The 19,839-nt window shown below is 48.6% G+C and overlaps 1 protein-coding gene across 6 annotated transcripts in view; it reads right to left on the bottom strand.

Annotated features, from left to right (window-relative positions):
* Jakmip1 (janus kinase and microtubule interacting protein 1) overlaps positions 1 to 19,839 on the bottom strand; it is a 126,563-nt gene that overhangs the window by 42,292 nt on the left and 64,432 nt on the right. For all 6 annotated transcript variants that reach the window (XM_048784153.1, XM_048784152.1, XM_048784154.1 and 3 more), the window contains 5 exons: positions 6,594 to 6,803; positions 5,698 to 5,817; positions 3,315 to 3,461; positions 2,430 to 2,570; positions 1,348 to 1,407 (listed from right to left, as the gene is read on the bottom strand). In XM_048784153.1, the coding sequence (XP_048640110.1) occupies positions 1,348 to 1,407; positions 2,430 to 2,570; positions 3,315 to 3,461; positions 5,698 to 5,817; positions 6,594 to 6,803 (678 nt within the window). The remainder of the gene's footprint in view (positions 1 to 1,347; positions 1,408 to 2,429; positions 2,571 to 3,314; positions 3,462 to 5,697; positions 5,818 to 6,593; positions 6,804 to 19,839) is intronic.

Raw genomic sequence — 19,839 nt, 5'->3', positions numbered from 1 at the left:
CTGCCTGTAGCGCTCATCCCATGCACGTTATTGGCCACCAGGGGGCAGTGTGAACCAGATATTTTAGATGGTCTACAGTACTGTAGCCTTCTACACCAAAGTTTACAATGCTCAGATTTTACATAAAGCAAGGGGTTATGGATTGTGTCCCCCCAGAAAAGATATGTTGAGGTCCTAACCCTGGTACTGCTGAAGGAAAACAGGGTCACTGTTGATGTAATTATGAAATTAACACCAGACCATGTTGATTTAATCCACTGGCATCCTCATAAAACCTGTCATGTGAAGACAGAGACTCACAGGAGACAGCCACCACACAGGGACAAGAGCAGAGTCAGGATGGTATAGCTGCCAGCCAAGGAAGCCAAAGGCTGCCAGGAAACCACCAGAAGAGGAGAGGCAACAAATGGAAGGACTCCTGTGGACTTTAGAGGGAGGAAGTGTGGCCCTCCCAACACCTGAATAAGATTTCTGTTCTCTGGGACAATATATTTCTGTCATTCTGAAAGACCCATTTTGTGGCACTTTGTTAAGACAGCCCCAGGATACTAACACATAACACTTCTCTTCAAAGACTGGATAGCCTTATCCACCTGGCCCATCTTCTATAGCTACCAGTATTCTGGCCCAGTTAGGCCCAGACTCCAAGGCCGCAGACTCTTGCCATTCACTATCACATCCACACAGCTGTTGGCCTAACAGAAGACAAAGCCGGCAGTGCCCCTGGTTCAGAGAATGGAAAAGGAGGCCCATGTCTTGGTGACAACAGGTTCACAGGTTTAAGTGCAATCTATGCTTTTTTATTTGTTATTATTATGTGGACTCACTCCAGTCTGCCCTGCCACACCCCAGCCTGGGCCCTGGGCCTTTTGAGCATCTGAGCCTCACAAGCCCAACTCAACACTCTTCTTACTGGATATTTGGACACTATCACTATGAAATGGCAAGACCACTTCGCAAATAGAACCGTTCTTTATTGTTCCAAACCCCACAAAGCTCCTGATCTCTGGTCTCTGAGAATGGAGTAGTGTGGTGTAAACCAAGCCAGAGAGTCCTTTAAATCCTTCAAAAGGTATTTATGCTTTCAATTTTGGGTGAATATACCCTGCAGTCTAAATGCAGAATTGCATCAGTAAGTTTTCCATGAATAAATTACCATAACTGGGTCACAGTACACAACTATAATTTATGCTGCTTTGAAAAATGGTGATAACAGGTTTCCCATCACCCAACACACGAGCCGGTGTCTTTGCTGCAGGCCCCTGTAGAAACGGCTGATACCCTCCCTTTCCATGGTCTGCCTGCACTGCAGGTCTGTGAAAGGGCAGTGACATTCTCAAGGCTCACCTTAGGTGGCTTCAGGCTTTTCCCTCGATGCCTCTTGGAGCGCAGGAGCCGTTCCCTCTCCTGGAAGGAAACACAACCATTGCTGTTCCAGCCGGCCTCACATTGTCACACCTAGCAATGCTACCGGCTCTCCAGGGCTGGGAGGGACACTGCCATGGATTCGCTCCTAATCACATCTTCCTTCTCCCTCCAGCGGAACAAATCTGGTGCTTAGCTTCAGCTTTATGGTCCACACTTCTGATCCTTAGGCATTATCCTTATTTTCTCTAGTTTTGATTTGGTGGTTTCTTCTTTTTTTGACTTTATCCCCACTCACTGAGTGTTTTCTCATCCTAAGCTGCATCAACTCTTTTGTGTAATGAAGGAAAGACGGATGGATATTTGGATAGGTGGGTGAATGAAGGAAGGAAGAACTGAAAGAGGCAGAAAGAAGGACGGACAGAGAGAGTGTGACACTGGCCAAAGCCTTCCCTAGAATTCTGATGGCTTTCTATCCTGTGAATGGACCCACCATGCCTCCTGGGCAGGCAGCATATGCTCACTGCAGGGCAATAGTGGCCCTGCAGAATTCTCTGGATAGAACACCCCACCTACTTGAGGCAGGCCCATTCCCATCTCCTTCCACAGATCTGCACCCCAATAGTCGTAAACACACGAAGGGCCTTAACAAGCCCTTCAAATTCTCGTCAGATCACAAGGTTCAGGTTTGCTGGCTCAAACTGAGACTGCAACAGCTAAGCTAAAACAATAAAAATGTAAAAATTGTTAATAATTCCCAGGCTTCTCAGGGATGGATCATACCCACTCTGTAAAGGCCAGAAGACTCACTGCTACAACTGACACTGCTTCTTAACAACAGCAAACCAGGGAAACCACAAGAGTAGCCATGACACCATTCCCAGGTAGCAGCATCTCACCTCATGGAGACCAGGGCTGTTTCCTGGCAGAATACAGCAGGAATGTGCACACCACAGGGAACACAGCAGGTCCCCAAAGCTATGCTGCCTTACCTGGCCCTGATTACCCACTGCCCACCCCGACACTGTGTGTCATGTGGTGCCACTCACGTGGAGGCGGCTTACCAGCGAGAGGTCATCAATGACGTGCTGCTGCTCCAGCACCTGGAGCCTCAGGAACTCGATCTCCTGTTCGTCCCGGGTTAGGCTGAGGTCGTTCAGGGACGTGTGACGCTTCAAGGAGGCTTGGGCCGACAGCTTCTCTTTCTGTGGCCAAGGGAGAGAGCACTGCAGGATCACCCATGCAGTAGTGGTTGTTAGGGACAGCACTGGTGTGGGCCAGGGCATGGAGACAGAAGGCCGATGAGAGGACGGGGGATGACAGTCACAGGCCCAGCCAAGCCTGTGATGCGCCTGATGATGCTCATGAGTGGGAGAAGGGGTAGGCAGGGCACAGGGATGGGGGGCACAGAGGGTGGTCTGAAAGAGCTTTGAAAGCTGGAAGGTTCTGCTCAGCTGTGATGGCTCATACTGTTTTACACACCTTAGAGCAACTCATAATCTGCCCTGTCCACAGAGACCAGCCATCCTCCTGGGAGGGAAGGTCAGCACTGGATCAAGAGTAATTCCTGTGACTGCTCCCACAGACGGGGCTCCACTACAAGCCCCACTTTCTAGGGGCCCTCTGTGCACTGTCATGCATCCTACGGGTGGATGTCCACATCCTGCAATGCGGACTTCTTCCTTCCCATTTTGTGGATGAAGAAACCGAGGCTCAGAGAAAACAGATGTCTCTAAGGACACAGCTGTTTGGCCCCTCCAGGCACAGATGCCCCCAGCAGTGCACATTCTAGAGAAATGGAGAGAACGGAAAAGGCTGTGTGGACTGACCCTGTTCATGAGGCTTCCTGGGAGCAAGGCAAGAGTGGCCCTGGAAATGTGGACTGTGAGGTTTAGGGCTGGACCACCCAGACCAGAATCCCAGGGTGGTCCTGCATGGCTGGGACTTACCATTTCCACGTTTTCCCTTGTGAGATTCTTGATTTTCTCCTCCATCCTCTGGATACTCTGTAGCAGGTCCTCGTTCTTCTTGTTCATCCGCTTGTTCTTCTCCACCAGTGGCTTTAGCTGTACCTCGGTCTCACGGGACCGTTTCAGCTGTGGTGGGGACAGATAGAGATCAGGCCGCTTGTAGGCTTGGGGGTGGCCAAACTCCTGCTAGAGAAGTGAGCAGAGATTTAGCAGCCCACTCAGAGCTGCCACCACAAGGACCTATACAGTGCAAACACCGAAAGAGCCTCCAAATGTAGCATCTCACCCAGGCCTCAGCCACTGGAGTAAGGCAGGAGGAGGAGGCCACAGCCTGACAGGGTGGCCCACAGATGGGCCTCAGGCTTTCCACTGGCTGGTGGCTGTGTTGTGACCTCCCTTCCATGGTCCTTCCCCAGGACTTGACCCCCAGAGGTCAGAGATCACACACAGGAGATTCAATCCTACCTACTGTGCTCCTGGCTACCCCGGCAGTTCAGCGTCCTTCAGCCAACAGATACACCCTGGGCTCAAGCGTGCCAGTTCCAGTGCTGGGGCCAGGAGATAAGCACAGCCATCTAGCCCTGGAGGAGCTCCCCAGGACCTCTGGGCAGATCATCCTTGTGATGTACAGGCTCTTGTTTGATCTCTGGAAACACCTCTGGGGCCCCTCTTGGCCATTTGTTCTCCACCCAGTTCCTAGTGACTTTGAAGCAGGAGAGTCTATAATCAGGTTTATCTTCTAGAACCATCCATGGTTCTGACTGCAGTGTGGAGGGCGGGCCAGTGAGACAGGAGTGGTAGGGGGGCAAGAAGGAGGATGGGCGGGCGGGGGGTGGGGGGTTGTGCAGGGTTAGAAACACCACACTTCTTCCTCCGGGCAGTATCCCTGCTAACATTTTTAGCTGCATGATCATAGTCAAATTCTTAGCCTCAATTCCTCATCTATAAAATGGGAATGATGGCAGCACCTGCCTCAGACTTGAAGTGAGAATTAAACACACAGTGAAAATTAGAACAAGTTAAATGCCATAAGGATCACACCCTAAGTCCCCATCAGGAGCCTGAAACACCAGGGACCTTCCCGCTCTCCTTCCTTGAGCCCTTGGGACCTAGGGCCTGCCAGCCCACCCCACACTAAGGATGAGAGCCTGCAATGGACAGGAGAGCAACATGGTCACAAGAAAGTGCTAGAACCAAGGCTCAAGGTCGAGGGACTGACTCAAGACCCCTGCCTGCAGTTGCCATCTTAAGAGTTAGCATGAAGCTCTCTGGGACTGTCTGTTCAGAGGGTCTGTCAGAGCCACTAGCAGGAGCACCCGGCTCAAGGCCAAATGCTGGAAAAGGATCGATTTCCACTTCAAACACCTCAGTGCTCCAGCTGCCTGGGGCCTGTGGGCATTTCCTAATCCACTCGGCAACCAGCACAGCTCCTCAGTAGTTTTTCTGTTCATGAATATTTAAGTGAAAAGTAGAAATAAATTAGATGTACAGTTTGATTAAAGCTGTATTAAATATGCCTTTAAAAATACTAGAAGAAAATGAATTGATTTTGATCCTGTTGAAGGCTTGGAGTGATACTTAACACTTTTCATCTGTTTTTGTCAAATATTCTATAGACACACTTCCCTTCATCAAAATTAAACATAAAATTTAGGAGGTGTTTGTCAAAAAGTTTATGTACTGATACTCCACATAAAAATTTGTTCAGCAGTTTATCCAGTGAATTTAAACAGATTTATGAAGTTGCTGTTATTACTGGAGATTTGCTTTTTAACCAGAAGTCCATATTCATTATTTTTTAAACATAGAAGCATATAAACTTTGATGCAAAAGAAAGTAAAAAGATAAAAATAAAAACTAACTATAATCAAATCACCTGCCCTCCCTCCCAAAAAAGCCTTTCTGTAACCAGAATGGTAACAAATTATTTTTGTTCTGTGAAATGCTTTTATCATTTAATTAGGAACAAATTTCCATGTCAATTAAATGTGGTCTACCTCCTCAGTCCTGATGACTGTGTAGAAGTCACTGCACAAAAGCTTCAAAGCCACCCTGGCCAGTGCTCCAGTATTAGGGACTGTGCCTGGCTGTTTGGGTGGCTACTGTAGACAGTGCTGCAATGAACATCCCCTCTACCTGCCTCACCGAACTTCTCCAACTGTGCTCTAGGGGTAAGTTCCTTCCAAACAACAGGTACTAACAGAGTTCTTCAATGTGTGTTAAATTTTTAATCAAAAAAAAAAGAAAATGAGAAGGAATGTAAAGACAACCAAGGGCTCTGCATTGACCCCGTGTCTCAGGCAGGTGTCGCGTCCAGGGCCCTTGCTTGCGGGGCACTCCCTGTCCCTGTGCAGCAGATTACCAGTTCACTCCGCTCATCTGCCAACAGGGCGTTTCTGTCCTCCAGCTTCCGTATGACGGAATTCAGTTCAGCAATTTTTAGTTGAAATCGCCTCACGTCTCGCTCATCCATATGTTGATCCTAAAAAAGCGAAGAGACAAGCGTAGTGTGAGGAGGCCTCGATGGACGGAGGGCTCCCCAGAGCACACAGCAGCAGAGGTCCTTAGGACAGCTGTGGGGCGGGGAGCAGGTTGGTGACGCCCCACACCCTGCCACACCCCTGGGGAAGACGTCCTGTCCAGAGGATGGAGACTTCCACCCTCAGTGGCCCCAGGGACCTCTCAAAGCTCTGCCTCCCTGCCTCTCTCACAAAGGCCTGCCCATGCCACCTGCCCAGTCCTCCTGGGCAGAGGCTGAAGCGCCAGCCCCTGCAGTGCTCAAACACAGCGCTCCTAGCAGAGGTGGGCGTGAATGACCACAGGCCGGCATGCTCGGGGCCCCTCCGTCAGGGCCCGGCCAGTGCCCTCAATGCCCTTGCAGTTGTCACTTTCACTGACGCGTAGGACTCTGACTTTGCCACTCCCTGCCTTCCTGGGTCCCTTCCTGGCCCCACAGTGGACCCTGTGTGAAGTCTTCATGTTTTTCTCTGCAACGAGTCCTGAGACCACATTCGGCCAAAGCAGCCAGTCTTTACCTGGCCCTTCTCAGCGCCCAGCGCTGGCCTGGCACATGGGACAGGCCAATTGGGGAGGAAAGGGTACACGGATGGGCAGAAGATGCATGGAAGGAAGGTGGGAGCGCAGGAGGGTGGGAAAGGCCGGAGAAGGCAGGCTAGCCAACAGATGATGGGCAGGGAGGAAGGGGTGGTGTTGGTCAGCCCTGAAGTGCAAAGGCTTATTGCAGGAGCTGCGCCTTACCTGGCCCCCCATGAGTTCCGCCATGTCCCCAATGCCAGGCGGGAGCTCCCTCTTTGGACTGCTGTGATGGCGCTCAGCCTCTTTGACCTGGACCAGCTGCTCATCCAAAGCCTCCTTCTGTAGAAGCAGCCTCTGGGCCTGGCCGGCTTGCACACCCAGCTCCTTCTCCAGGGCCAGAATCACCCGGTCTTTGCCTTTGATCTCATCCATCTGGAAAAGGAAGCGAGGGCAGCTAGGTATGGAGGGGGCTCATGACCAGGGAACCTGCTCCTTGCCAGGGCCTGAGGCCTAGGGAGGTCAAACCAGAGCTGCGGACAGGCTTGACTGAACTGGGAACTCTCAGGACCATAGTGGCCCAAGTCCGTGGCCTGAGTCCAGCTCCCCTTTATTCCCCTGAGGACAGAGTGGACAGATCTCTGAGTCCAAGGACCTATACAGTCACCCTGGCACTTGCTGCTGGAGCTCAGCTATGCCCAAGTCCCCCCCCCACTTCACTTAATAGAACACGTAAACTCTGCCCAGCAGCACACCCCGCCCAATATATCTCTACAGCGAGCTGCTCTGTACGGCCGCTGCTCCACTCAGCCCCAGGTCTCCCACTCACTCATCAGCCGCTTCAGCCCCCACCCCACCACCAAAATAGCTCCAGCCAGGGTGGCCAAGGCACTCCAGGCCCTCTGCCCACTGGACGAGTTTCGTCCTCCTAGCCTCAACTTGAGCAGTGCCTTACAAGGTGGCCCTCTACTGCCTCATGAACTTCTCCTTCCCTCACCTCTTCCACAGGGGCTCCTCAGTTTTGAGCCTCCTCACAGACACAACTTGCTCTGGCTGCCCCTGATGCCTACAGATCCTGCATGATGGGCCTCTTCTCCCTGTGTCCCTCTTGTGGACAGCCACGTCCTCACCTATGTCATCAACTCCTCCCATATGCAGCTGACACTTAAATGGACACCCAGTCCTGACTTGCCCCAGAGCCCCAATATCACAGAACCTCTTGGTGGCTTGTCCTCCCTGCTTGGCCCTCCAGGAGCATACTCTCAGGCCTTCGAGGGTGTGTGGTCCTGCCAGGACTTGGACTTCTATGACTCCAGAACTGTCAGAGGATACACAAGTTGTAAAAAGCCATCTGGTTTAAGATGATTTGTTTCAGTGGTCCCAGGAAACTCAGACAGGCATTAAAAGGGACAATTGGAGTTTCATTAATTGACCAAAATCACAATGGCCTGAGCTGGGTGATTACTTGTTGTCACAGCATTTAGCAATCAGCTCTGTTTATATGGGTAAATCTCTGAAAGAACGCGCATAGCTCAGCGAGGACGGTGTCAAGCACATGCCCAGGAAAGGTCAAACTGTTGGGTCAACCATGGAAAGGACTCCACAAGCATATTAGAATATGAGCATGCCATCAATGCTGACCTGACATTGACTCATTGACCTTTCTCAGCTCCTACATCACATAAGACAGTCTAATTTACAAAGCAAGCCACTGAAAACTGATAAAATACACTTGAGATCATAACAGGAGAGAAGTGGTACCCCAGGTCCCAGGCTAGGAGGTCATACAGCCATGAGCTGCAGGCCTGCCAACACCAGAGACCTTTCTTTGGAAGACTTCAGGCTGCTCTCCACCTGCCCTGCGCAGATCTCTCCAGGGCTCAGCAGCCGGCGTTGATGCAGTTTCTCCTTGAGCAGCATGGAGTGTGCCCACTGCTACCCTGGTCATCAGCACCCACCTGCTTTGGCTACATCCAATTCCTGAGTGGGAGGACACTGCCTCCCTGCTAAGACAACCCCCAAAGATGCTATGGATGTGATGCCAAGGCGGGAGCAATCAGAATTTAGGTGGAAGGAGTCTACTGATATAAACCATTCACAAGTATTTCCCTTAATTCAACAAATACCCAGCCAAGTGTTTTCTGTGGGTGATGGGAGGTTTCAGTGGGCAAACAGACCTGCTGCCCTACCCTGGGGCTTCTATTCTGCAGTAGGAAAGAGAAAACATAAGAAATAAGTAAATGCAATACTAGATCTGAGTGATTAGTGCCAAGAGAAGAAAAATAAAGTGAGGGGAACCTCACAGTAGTGGCAGTGGGGGTGACCCAGCTAACAGGCTATCCAGGCAGGACTCCAGTCTCCCCCTCAGTATCCACGTCCCAGCTGCACATGGCTTTGCCTGGGGCCCAGGTGTGCAACCCACCACCATCTCATGCTGACTTTCCTCAAAATGCAGCACCACTGCAATCAGGGCATCTGCAGGACCCCAAATTCCCAGCCTAGAAGAGCTCCAACTTGACGTCATCCAGGTGGTGACAGCAGAGGCACCCCAACCATGATGGAAAAGGTTTCTAGGAAACATTCTCAACCAGTGGAGATGGCCTTGGAGAACAGATGGACAATGCAGAAGACACTTTGCAGCTGACATGTTCTAGACTGTTGTATTTCCCCTGCTGGAATCCAAGAGAGAGCTTCAGAGACTGGCCAAGCCACTCGCAGACAGCAGGCAGTCTCACAATGCCTGGACCCTACACCTGCCTCTCAGGCTGTGCGCTCCCAACAGTGCTGCCCCTGCCCTCAGGGGCTGTGCAACTGCTAGACCATTGGCTCCTGAGCCCTCTTTCTCACCGTGCTGGACATTCCTCCTTGTCCTTGCACCCTTCTTTGACAATCCTAGTCTCAGCCCATGGGTGGGTTAGGAAATGGGTGGGGTGAGGCTGGAACACTCCAAGTTCCCAGGGCAGTCTATGATTGGCTCTGGCCACCCACATGGCCCGCCGCTGACAGTCATTGGTTTGGGATGGATACCTGACCCAATCAGAGACAACGTCCTGGAGAATACATTTCTATACCCTCCTGCAAGTTCTTAAGAGCTAAGAACTAAGCTTAAGAGCAGTGATCTCTCCCCAGCACAACGTAAGAGCCCCTGCCTGGCCTGAAGGTGGCACAGCATGAGACAGCAGATCCCCAAATACCTGCATCTGGGGTGAGGGCACTCATGCCCTGGAGCTACAGTTGAAGCCAATCCTACAACTTCACAGTGGTGAAAGCAAGATTCTCTCAAGGATGAAGATGGTTTGAAGTAGAATTTCTGTCCTCTGGAACCAAAAGAGCCCTAAGGGCCAGAGAATGGGAAAGAATGACAAACTTGCGGCCACTTCTCTCTCATAGGTGAGTGAGAGTGAAGGGCTTCACTGTACTTCAGAGAGGAATCCGCACAGCCTTCAAGACCCTGGAAACAGACATCGTTTACCCCGCTGCACACACAGAACTCAGGCCAGAAAGGTGAATGTGCCCGGGCCCAAGCTGTCAGCAGACCATGACTCAAATTCAGGTGGCTTCTCCAACCCTCCCTTCTCCTCTCCTTGCAAGAACAGGATCCGGTCACTCTGGGCAGCTGGACCTACCAGGACGTGAATCTCAGTGGAAACCGCAGTTTGGCCAGCTTCCAGTGAGCCATCATTGAAAGTTATCTTGTGAAGAACTCCCCTTCATGGGGTCAAAGACTGGAGGCCACCACCCCAACATCCTTCTCACTGTCCTCCCTGGCACCTGTAGTGAGGTGAGCATGCCTACCTAGAGAGTCAGGACATGGCTTCATTTGGAATAGGGTATTTGCAGATGGAATGAAGATATACATTAAGATAAGACTGTGCAGTGACAGGTGTCTGCATAAGGAGAGGACCAGATGGGGCTCTCATGGGAGAAGGCCACAAGAAGATCGACTGGAGAGATGCACGGACACTCCAAGGAGCACCATGCATGGCCAGTCGCCAGCAGAAGCTGGCAGAGACAGGGAGGAGCCTGTCTAGAGCCGTTGGAGGGAGCATGGCCCTGCTGACACCTGGGTGCTGGACCTGGAGCCTCTGTCATTGTAAACCAGCATGTCTGTGGTAATGTCACAGCAGCCTTAGGAAACTAACAGAGCACCATGCAAGACTCTCCAGGAGCTGAGGGCACTTAATAAAGGGCCACTGTCCCATCCCCTGTGGCCAGGTATAGCTGAAAGAGGTAATCCTGGCCAAGAGATTAAAGTATGTGTGACCTCTAAAGTGAAAGTGTCCTCAAAGGAAGACCCAACTCCCTTCTTCATCTCTCCTCCTACCACCAACCTGAAACAAAGATGACGGCTGGCACTCCATGGGGACGAAGGACCATGAGGATCAGTGCCACATCCCAGGACTTCTTCAAAATGGGACCCTGGGAAATGCATGTGTTCCTCACAACTCTCTGGAGCCCTAGAGAGCCCCTTGCCTGCAGATCTCCAGACCCTGTAAATGAGAGGGGAAAATCCTCCACCCAGCAAGCCCCTGATCACCTGAGGGCATCCCACCTAAAAGCAGCCCAAGTGCTCCCAGCTGGTCTGAGGAGTGACCAGCACCAGGGCATCACTGCCCCCTGTGGTCAGGAGTGCCCTTCCTAAGAGGCATGCAGTGTGCAGGGGAAGTCAGAGCCTTGCCTGTCTGCAAGGAGGGGTGACAGGAAGCCGCCTTCCCAACGTGCTGTCATGGCAACAGCCCTGCCTGAGCAGTGAGGCTGAGCAGACACAGGACAACAGGTGAACGCACAGCGCCTGCTGCTCTGTCCACACAGACCATGGCAAAGCCACGAGAGCCACATGTGCTGGGAGGCACCTGAACTGGGGACCACTACCTGGCCCTAAGATGGAAATAGCCTTTCGGCACTGATTCCTTGGTACACTGGAGATTCAGTCCTGGCGTCGCTTGTGTAAACACATGCAGTTCATCCCCATTTTCTTTCTTTTACATATGCACTGTCCCTGTGATGAAAGAAGATATTTTTCATGTCTCCTACTACAGAAACTTGCTGCTAGATGCTTTAGCTCATTTAATTCTCATAACTCTGCAACAGATATGTGATTGCCCCCATTTTATAGATAAGGCATCAGAGGCTCTGAGATGGTAAGCAACTTCCCTGGGATTACACAGAAAACAAGAAGGGAGTCTAGATAATCACACCAGGACAGACTTTCTGCACCACTCCTTGTGTGTTCAACTTATGCCCAGGGCTCCAGGGTCCCACCACCCCGGTGGGGGTTCCACCCTCCTCCCTTCTGCTGCCCTCACTGGCCTGGGCAGCCCCAGGCCTCCTGATCTTCACCCCGCACTGAGGCCCTTGACTCTGGATGGGTGATGGAAACACCCACCAGCAGCAGCCTACAGGCCATCTCTGCCCTGCTTCCCACCTGCTTCCCTTCAGCTGGCTTCTCTGAAAGACAGTTCTGAGAACACAACTGTGCATCTTCCTCACTTTTGACATCCTCACTTCATCCTCCACATCCCTATGATTGTCACAAATGCCACTGCTGACGCAGGAAGCAGAGGCCATGGGGGCGCATTCTGCACTGTGTCATCTCTCCAAGCCCCCTCAGTGGAGTCCTGGATGTGGAATGAGAGCATCCCGGGCAGGAACACGACTCCTGCTGGACCCTAACCAGAAGCCAGCGTGCCATACTGCACAGGCTCTGAGGTCTCAGGGGGACAAGACGGACCAGCCTCTGCCCTCATGGAACTCAGATCGTCAGAGAAACTAATTAAGAGGGACAGATAACCATTTCAGATGAGAGGTGCTGGAGCAGCTCGGGGGCTGGCTGGGAAGATGGGCACCTGGGCAGGCCTCCCAACAGAGGGGCCCCTAGGTGCTTGGGCAGGTCTCCTTGCAGAGAGGACACTGGTCTGGGGACTTCTCAGTAAGAAAGGGCCAGCCATGCCAAGTCTGAGGGAAGGACACTCTGATCAGACCACAGGGAGGCGCCTGTGCGAAGGCCCCAGGCAGCCCGCAACCTGCACAAGGCCCACCTCCGCCTTCTCCTCTTCGGAACCCTCCTGCTGCTCTTCCACAGAGGGGAGAGCGCCCCCTGCCTTGCTCCCCTCACCCCTGCGAGCTGACCTCATCTAACAGGCACTGCTCCTCCTCTCTGGGAGCCAGGTAGTCCTAACGTGCGACTAATGATGAAATCAGTTGTTTTCTAATAAACTTGGCAGACTTTTCAGACACTGAGGAGTGAACTGTCATGTTTTTAGAAAGTTTCCACCTGCCTGCCTTGTTTTCCTAACCCTGTGGGCCTCTGCGCTCTGCCTTCTCTGAGGGAGGGACTAGGACAGGAACTCCTGCAAACCTTTGTCACTACAACCCGAGGCTCTTCTCAGAGCTCACTCAACATTGCCCTTAACACAGCATCATCTACAAACGAGTTCTAAAGATGACCAGTGGCCTGAGAGAGTACAAAGTCCTCCCCAGATTCTAGCCTATGAAATGGGGCCATGAGTGCTTCACCTCACAAAATCCCAGAAGGATGTGGGGCTGCACACATCACTACCCACTGGCCACAACAAGCACACGGGGTGCTCGTTTTCATCCCTGGGCAAATGGTGTTGGGTCAGTCAAGTTTGCACAGACAAAGCCAGGCTAGACCGCACCTGGGTAGTTGGAGGGAAGCAAACGTTCCTTTGATCAAGTTGTGAGAGCAAGAAGGTGAATTTTTTTTTTAAATATTTTTAGGAGTTGTAGAGCTGTCTGGAGCCAGAGAAAATAACTAAAATGCAATGACCTTATGGCTCCTTGCACTGGCAGGACAGAAAAGCAGAGTCAGGACTGGACCTTCGTGGCCCAAGTGCTAGGAGCGGAGGCTGTGACTACAGCTTGGTGCCCGCACAGGGTGGGCTCTGTCCTGCCTGTGCCTGTGGACGCTTGGTGCTTGCTGCCCTGGGCCTCCTGCGGGCCGTCCCCACACTCAGCTCGGGAGCCTCACGCAGGCGGCCTCTTCTACGCTCTCTGTGGGGTCGGCTGGCATAGTCCAGCACCACTCAGCACCCCTGGCAGGCTCTGCCTGGAAACCCACACCACAGGTTTTGAGCTAGCAAAGGTCCTGCCCCTCAGCCATCTCATTCCCATAGTCTGGCAGTGATGCCAACTCAGAGGAAAGCAGAGTTGAGGGTGGAGAAAGGCCAGGCCCAGGCCTCCTCTAGGCCTCCATGCAGCAGTGCCACAGCCAGACACCGCTCTCAGTTTCCTGAGTCAATCAATTCTCAGATTTGCTTCCCTTACTGGCTCCATTCGATTGAAGGACAGGGCGAGGACAGTCTGTCCATGCTGCTTGTTAGGTAAGCGCCTCTGCACCACCCCTGGGGTCCACAAGGAGCCCAGGGTCCCCCTGCCTTCTCCTGGCCTTCCCATCCCAACCCTTTCTCCCCGACAGGCTCAGTTACTGGTGCTCAGCCATCCAGGGCCTGCACGTGGGGGCCTCATGTCCTTGCCCTCCTGCTTCTCCTGGACCAGCAGGGGCAGGACTCAGGGAACTGTGTCTGCTCTGAGATTCACAGGCTCTATCAAATAAGCTGCCATCATGGCTAGAAGTCAGAAAGCCATTCTGGCTCCTTTCAGAAAATGGCATTTTCAAGGAGACCATTTGCATCTCCCTCTGCTGACACTTGTCTAATTCTTCAACTGGTTGAGAATCAGCACAGAAGATAACAAACAGAGTGCTTCTACCAGGCCCTCAAGAATCCTAATGATGTTGGTAATTCATTTTTCTTTTAGTATCTTATTTTCAGTTGACTTATAACATAAATGCAGGAAGGAGTACACACAGATCAAGTTTAGAACAATTTCTGCGCGTACAGGTAGCCCTCACTTTCCATAGCACTCCTGTGATGGAGAGGTGTGCAAAGCAGAACTAAGTCCTCACATTGCGCGGCTCTGCAGTGACAGATCCGATATAGTCACCACAGGAACAAGCAAAATGAGGGCATAGTACTGATATGCATGAGTCCCATTTCACATGGTACCATGCCAATTAGAACCGCCTGTATCTGAACACACAAAATATAGAATGTTCCTCACACCCAAGAAAGCCCCTGCCTTCCATGTCCACCCATCCCCAGCTAATCCACACACCCTTGTTTCCAGCACTGGGGCTGGTTTGACCACATAAATGAAATCTGTTATGGTTTAGAGAAGAGGTGTCCCCCAGAAGCTCATGTGTGAGACAGTGCAAGAAAGTTTAGGGGTGAAATGATTGGAGTGATGAAAGTTTTAGCCTAACCAGTGCATTAATCCCCTGATAGGGGTTAACTGGTTATACAACTGGCTATACAACTTGGCAAACTTATTAAGAGTGGATTTGTAGGTGTATAATCAAGTTGTATAACCACTGAGTGGTGACTGCAGGGAGGCAGAGTGTGGCGGGAGAGGGGGGTCACTGGGGCAGGCCTTTGGGGGTATATATTTTATCCTTGGTGAGAAGAGTCTTTCTGCTTCCTGGTTTTCCTGACTGGAGCCACTTTCCTCCTCCATGCCCTTCCACCATGATGTTCTGCCTCACCTGAGGCCCAGAGCAAGAGAGTCATCCATCTGTGGACTGAGACTTCTGAAAATGGGAGACACAAATAAACTTTTTCTCCTCTAAAATTGTTCTTGTTTGATCTTTTGGTCCCAGCAGTGAAAAATCTGACTAAATCAGAATCATAAAGTGGTGGTTTTTAAGGCTGATTTTTTTCTAGCATTATGTCCAGGAGATTCATTCATTCTCTATGTGTCAGAAAGTCCTTCCTTCACATTGCTGCCCAGCATTTCAGGGACTGACCACATGGCATTCACCCTACTACTATGCTCACTGTTCCCACAGCACACTGTCAACCCTGGTACTTCAGGGTAGTGGGTCTCTAGAGTTGAAGTGTGACTTTGTATCCAATCAGACACGTGGATGTATATGTACAGCTGCAGAACACATCCACATTATTGAACCCGTTTAGCCCATTTATGTTTGCAACTACCGCCAAGACCCATTTCTGTCCCGTGTGCTATTGTTTTATACATTCTACTTCCGCTTATGCTATAAACTTCAAAGTACACTGTTATTATTCTGCTTTTGACAGTCACTTGTATTTGAAAGAAATTAAGAAAAATAGGTAGCCATGTACTACCTCATTTACTCATTTCTGAAGCTCTTCATTCCTCTCTTATAGAACCAAATTTCTATTTGGCACTGTTCTTTGCCTTGTGAACTTCCTTTAATATATTTGGTGATTTTCAATTTGAAAATGTACTTATTTCACTCTTATTTTTTGAACACTGTTGTGGCTGTATATGGACTTTTTCTGTTCAGCACTTTAATATACGAGAAATAATATGAGAGTTCTAATGACTGTACATCTGCTATGGATTGGATCTAGAATGTTCCTGAAGCCATGTGCTGAAGGCCTGGCCACCAGCCTGTGGCATCTTTTTGGAGATGGTGGAACCTTCAGGAGGCAGGGCCTAATGGGAGGAAGTCAGGTGGCTAGAGTATGTCCTCAGGGGATTTGGACCCTGCCTCCCCCACACACACACCTGCCTCCTGGCCACCATGAGGTGAACAGGCCTCCTCCACCACATGTCCTACCATGATGATGTACCGTGACACCACAGGCCCAGAGCAGCAGCACCGAATGACCATGGGCTGAAACGTTCCTCCCTTCAAGTTTATTTATCAAGGGTATTTTGTCACTGTGAAGAAATCTGCTAACACAATACCCTTCTTGTTTGGTCCCATCAACCTTTTTAATTTAGCCCACTGGTAGCTGCAGAGAGTTGTTTCATGTGCTTTTTTTCTCTCATAAATATGGGTGACTTTTTAAATACAAATACAGAATCTGCAATTAAACCTTCATCTATATGATTTAAATTTTCCAGATTTCTGTTATTTTAAACATTTTAGGTATAATTTATATATCATAAAATCCTCTCACAAACCCACTTTTAATAAGTTTGCCAATTATATAACCATCATTAGAATCTGTTTTAGGATGTTCCCATGACTCCAGTAAGATCCTTCATACACATTTCAAACCCTATTCCACCACCAATGTATGTCTGCAAACACGACTGTTCTGGACATTTCATATAAATAGGCCAGGCTCTTCATGGCCTTGGGGGTCCAGCCTCTCTTGTTTAGTTAGCATAATGCTTCTGAGGTTCTTCCACTGTGTAGCATGTACTAATATTTCACCCCTGTTCATTGCTGAGAAGCATTCTATATGCACATACACCAGAGCTTATCAATTCAGCAATTGATGGACATTGGCTTGTTTCCATTTTTTGACTTCTAGGAATAATGCTGCTTGGAACACTTACATACAGGTCTTTCAACAGGCATATGTTTTCATTTCTCTTGGACAGACACCTAGGAGTGGATCTACTCAGTTGGTAACTGAATTTATGTTTAAAAAACTGCCACTGATTACATGGGCTACTCCATGTAACCATGTGAGGGTTCCCACTGATCCCCATGCTAGTCAATATCTGCTGTGACCTGGGTTTTTAAAAATTTTTTTATTTTTTAGCTTTAGGTGGACACAATATCTTTATTTTATTTTTATTTGGTGCTGAGGATCGAACCCAGTGCCTCATGCATGCGCACTACTACTTGAGCCAATCCCCAGCCTCTGTGACCTGGTTTTTTAAAAAGTACTATAGTCAATCTAGTGGGCATAAAAATGATACTTACTTTTTGTGTTTCCCTGACGTTCAATGAGTTTGAGACTCTTTTCATTGATTTATTAGTTATTTAAATATCTTTTTGAAGCACCCATTCAAGCTTTTTGCCTAATTTTCAACCAAGTTATTTTTCATATTGTTTTATAGTTGATGTTATAATCTAAACAAAAATTTTTTATGGTATACATCTTGAAAAATATCTTCTCCCAGTCTTTAGTTTGCCTTGCCTCTTACCAGTGTCCTCTGATGCACAGATATTCTTTAGTGTCCAAGGTGCACTGTTTTCTGAATAATGGACAATACTGTGAGTAGTGGACTCAGGTGCTCAGTGCACCTCCATCCTGCTTAAGAAGTGTTCACCACCCAGACCGTGAAAATAGTCTCCTGGCTGCTTCTTGTGTCTTCATTTTTGTCTATGGCCACTTTGAATAGACAAATCTTTGAGGATGAATGACACGGGCATCAATATTCTTTTCTTCTTTCCTTACAGATCATCCTGTTTCAATACTGTTTATTGGAAGATCATCCTTTCCCTACTGAACTCCTACATCAAGTGACCACTAATGAATAGGTCTATTCTGGATCCTTCTGTTCCTTTGGCCTGTCCATCCTTCTACCCGTGTTGATTGCTACAGCTTTGGAGTAAGCTTTGCTGTAGGTCTTATGAGACCTCAAATTTTTTCCTCTTCACGACCGTGATTCCAGGTCCTTTCGGTTGTTATATCATTGAGAATGTGTTGTCAATGTCTACCAAAAAAAAACTCTGCAAGGATTTTGGAACCCACTGAATTGAACCTACAAATCAACTGTGGAGAACTGATATCTACATTAAGTATTCTAATAAATAAAAATGGTATCTCCATTTATTTATGTCTCCTTTAATTTTTCTCAGCAATGTTGTATTTTCAGGATAGAAATCTGATATAATTCTCAATAGATTAATTCCTAGGTATTTAATTTTTTGGTGCTCTATTTTAAATGCTACTTTTTAATTTTCCACTTGTTCATTGCTGGTATATAGAAACAAAATTTATTTTAGTGTATTGTCCTTGTATCTGCAGACTTTGATAAATTCACTTATTAATACTAGCAGTCTGTATTTTCCTATGATGATCTCAATGTGTCCCACCATGACAATGTGGACATGTCACTGCCAACATGATGGTCCTAAGAGGAGGGGCTTTCAGGAAGTGATGAGACTGATGACTTCACACAAGAGGTGTGAGGGAGCTGCCTGCCCCTTTTGCCCTGCAGTCCCTTTTGCTGTGTGAGGACACAGCATTCAAGGCACCATCTTGGGAGCAGGGCTGCTGGACCCTCTTCAGACACAGGACCTGCTGATATCTTGATCCAGGACTTCTCAACCTCTAGAACTGTGAGAAATATGTGATTTTCATTCATTAATTACCCAGACTCTGGTATTTTGTTATACCAGCAGGAATAGACCAAGGCAGGTCTCCTGGGTTTTCTATAACACAAAGCATCAAAAACTCAAATGATGAGTTTTCCCTTTTTTCGATCTTTAAAACTTTTATTTCTTTTGTGGTTTTTGCATTTGACATCCTAGCTGGTACGATGTTGAACAGAACATTGATGATAATGGTCATTCTGTTTTGGCCTTGAATATGGGTGGAAAATGTTAAATATTTCATAATTATGTAGGTTATTAGTAAGTTTTCAGTAGAACAATTCATTAGGATAGAGAAACTCCATTCTACTCCTGATCTGCTAAGAGTTTATACCATGAAGCCGAATTTTGTAAAATGCTTTTTCTAGCCTATTAAAGTGCCTACTTATAAATTAGTGACTTAATTTATATGGGTCTTTCCATCCTTGATTATATTACTTAGTGAATTATATTCATTGATTTTAGAATAAGCCAATTTTTATATTCCCAGAATAAACTCAACTTGATCATGATTTACTAGCCTTTCTAATACTGCTAGACTTAATTTGTTGACATCTTATTATTATTATTATTACATGTTTGTAAGAGATAACCCAAGATGTTTTCATTTCTTGTACTGTCGTTAGATCTTTTTGTGGTGGAGGGGTACCAGGGATTGAACTCAGGGCACTCAACCACTGGGCCCACGTTCCTAGTCCTAATTTATATTTTACTTAGAAACAGGGTCTCACTCATTGCTCAGTACCTTGCTATTGCTGAGGCTGGCTTTGAACTTGCGATTCTTCTGTCTCGGCCTCTCGAGCTGCTAGAATTACAGGCATGCACCTCCACCCCCCGGTTGTCATTAGTTTTGAAATCATGCTGGCTTTGTAAGAGAGGTGGAGTCTATTACTGTCTATTTTCAGGAAGACTACATCCTATGGAATTCATTTTATTTCTTCCTTAAATACTTGGACAATTTTGCCTGTGAGGCCACCCGAGTCTGGGCTTTCTGTGGATGAACAGACTGTAAATTAGTGACTTAATTTCCTTAACAGGTCTAGGACTACTCAGGTGCTCTGCCTGCCCTGTCCTGAGTCTTGGGGAAGTTGTGCCTGCTTGCCATCCATCCGCAGCGAGATCTTGGTGTACTCTCATGGTGTTTCAGGGTCTGCAAGAGCAGTAGTGTTCATCTTCACCTTTTTTATACTGGCAAATTATGGTCACGTCTTCCTTTCGCCAGTATTGCTATGGGTTTATCAATTTATAAATTTTAATTAACTTACAAATTTTAAGCCTTTATTGATTTTGTTGCAGTGATTCTTGCTCTCTGATTTCCTTCATCATGCTTTCTGGGAGTTTTATTGG

The sequence above is a fragment of the Marmota marmota genome, unplaced genomic scaffold (genome assembly GCF_001458135.2).
Source record: "Marmota marmota marmota unplaced genomic scaffold, marMar, whole genome shotgun sequence".
Taxonomy (NCBI): domain Eukaryota; kingdom Metazoa; phylum Chordata; class Mammalia; order Rodentia; family Sciuridae; genus Marmota; species Marmota marmota.
The sequence above is the reverse complement of the archived record's forward strand: the minus strand, read 5'-3'. Positions and strand labels throughout refer to the sequence as shown.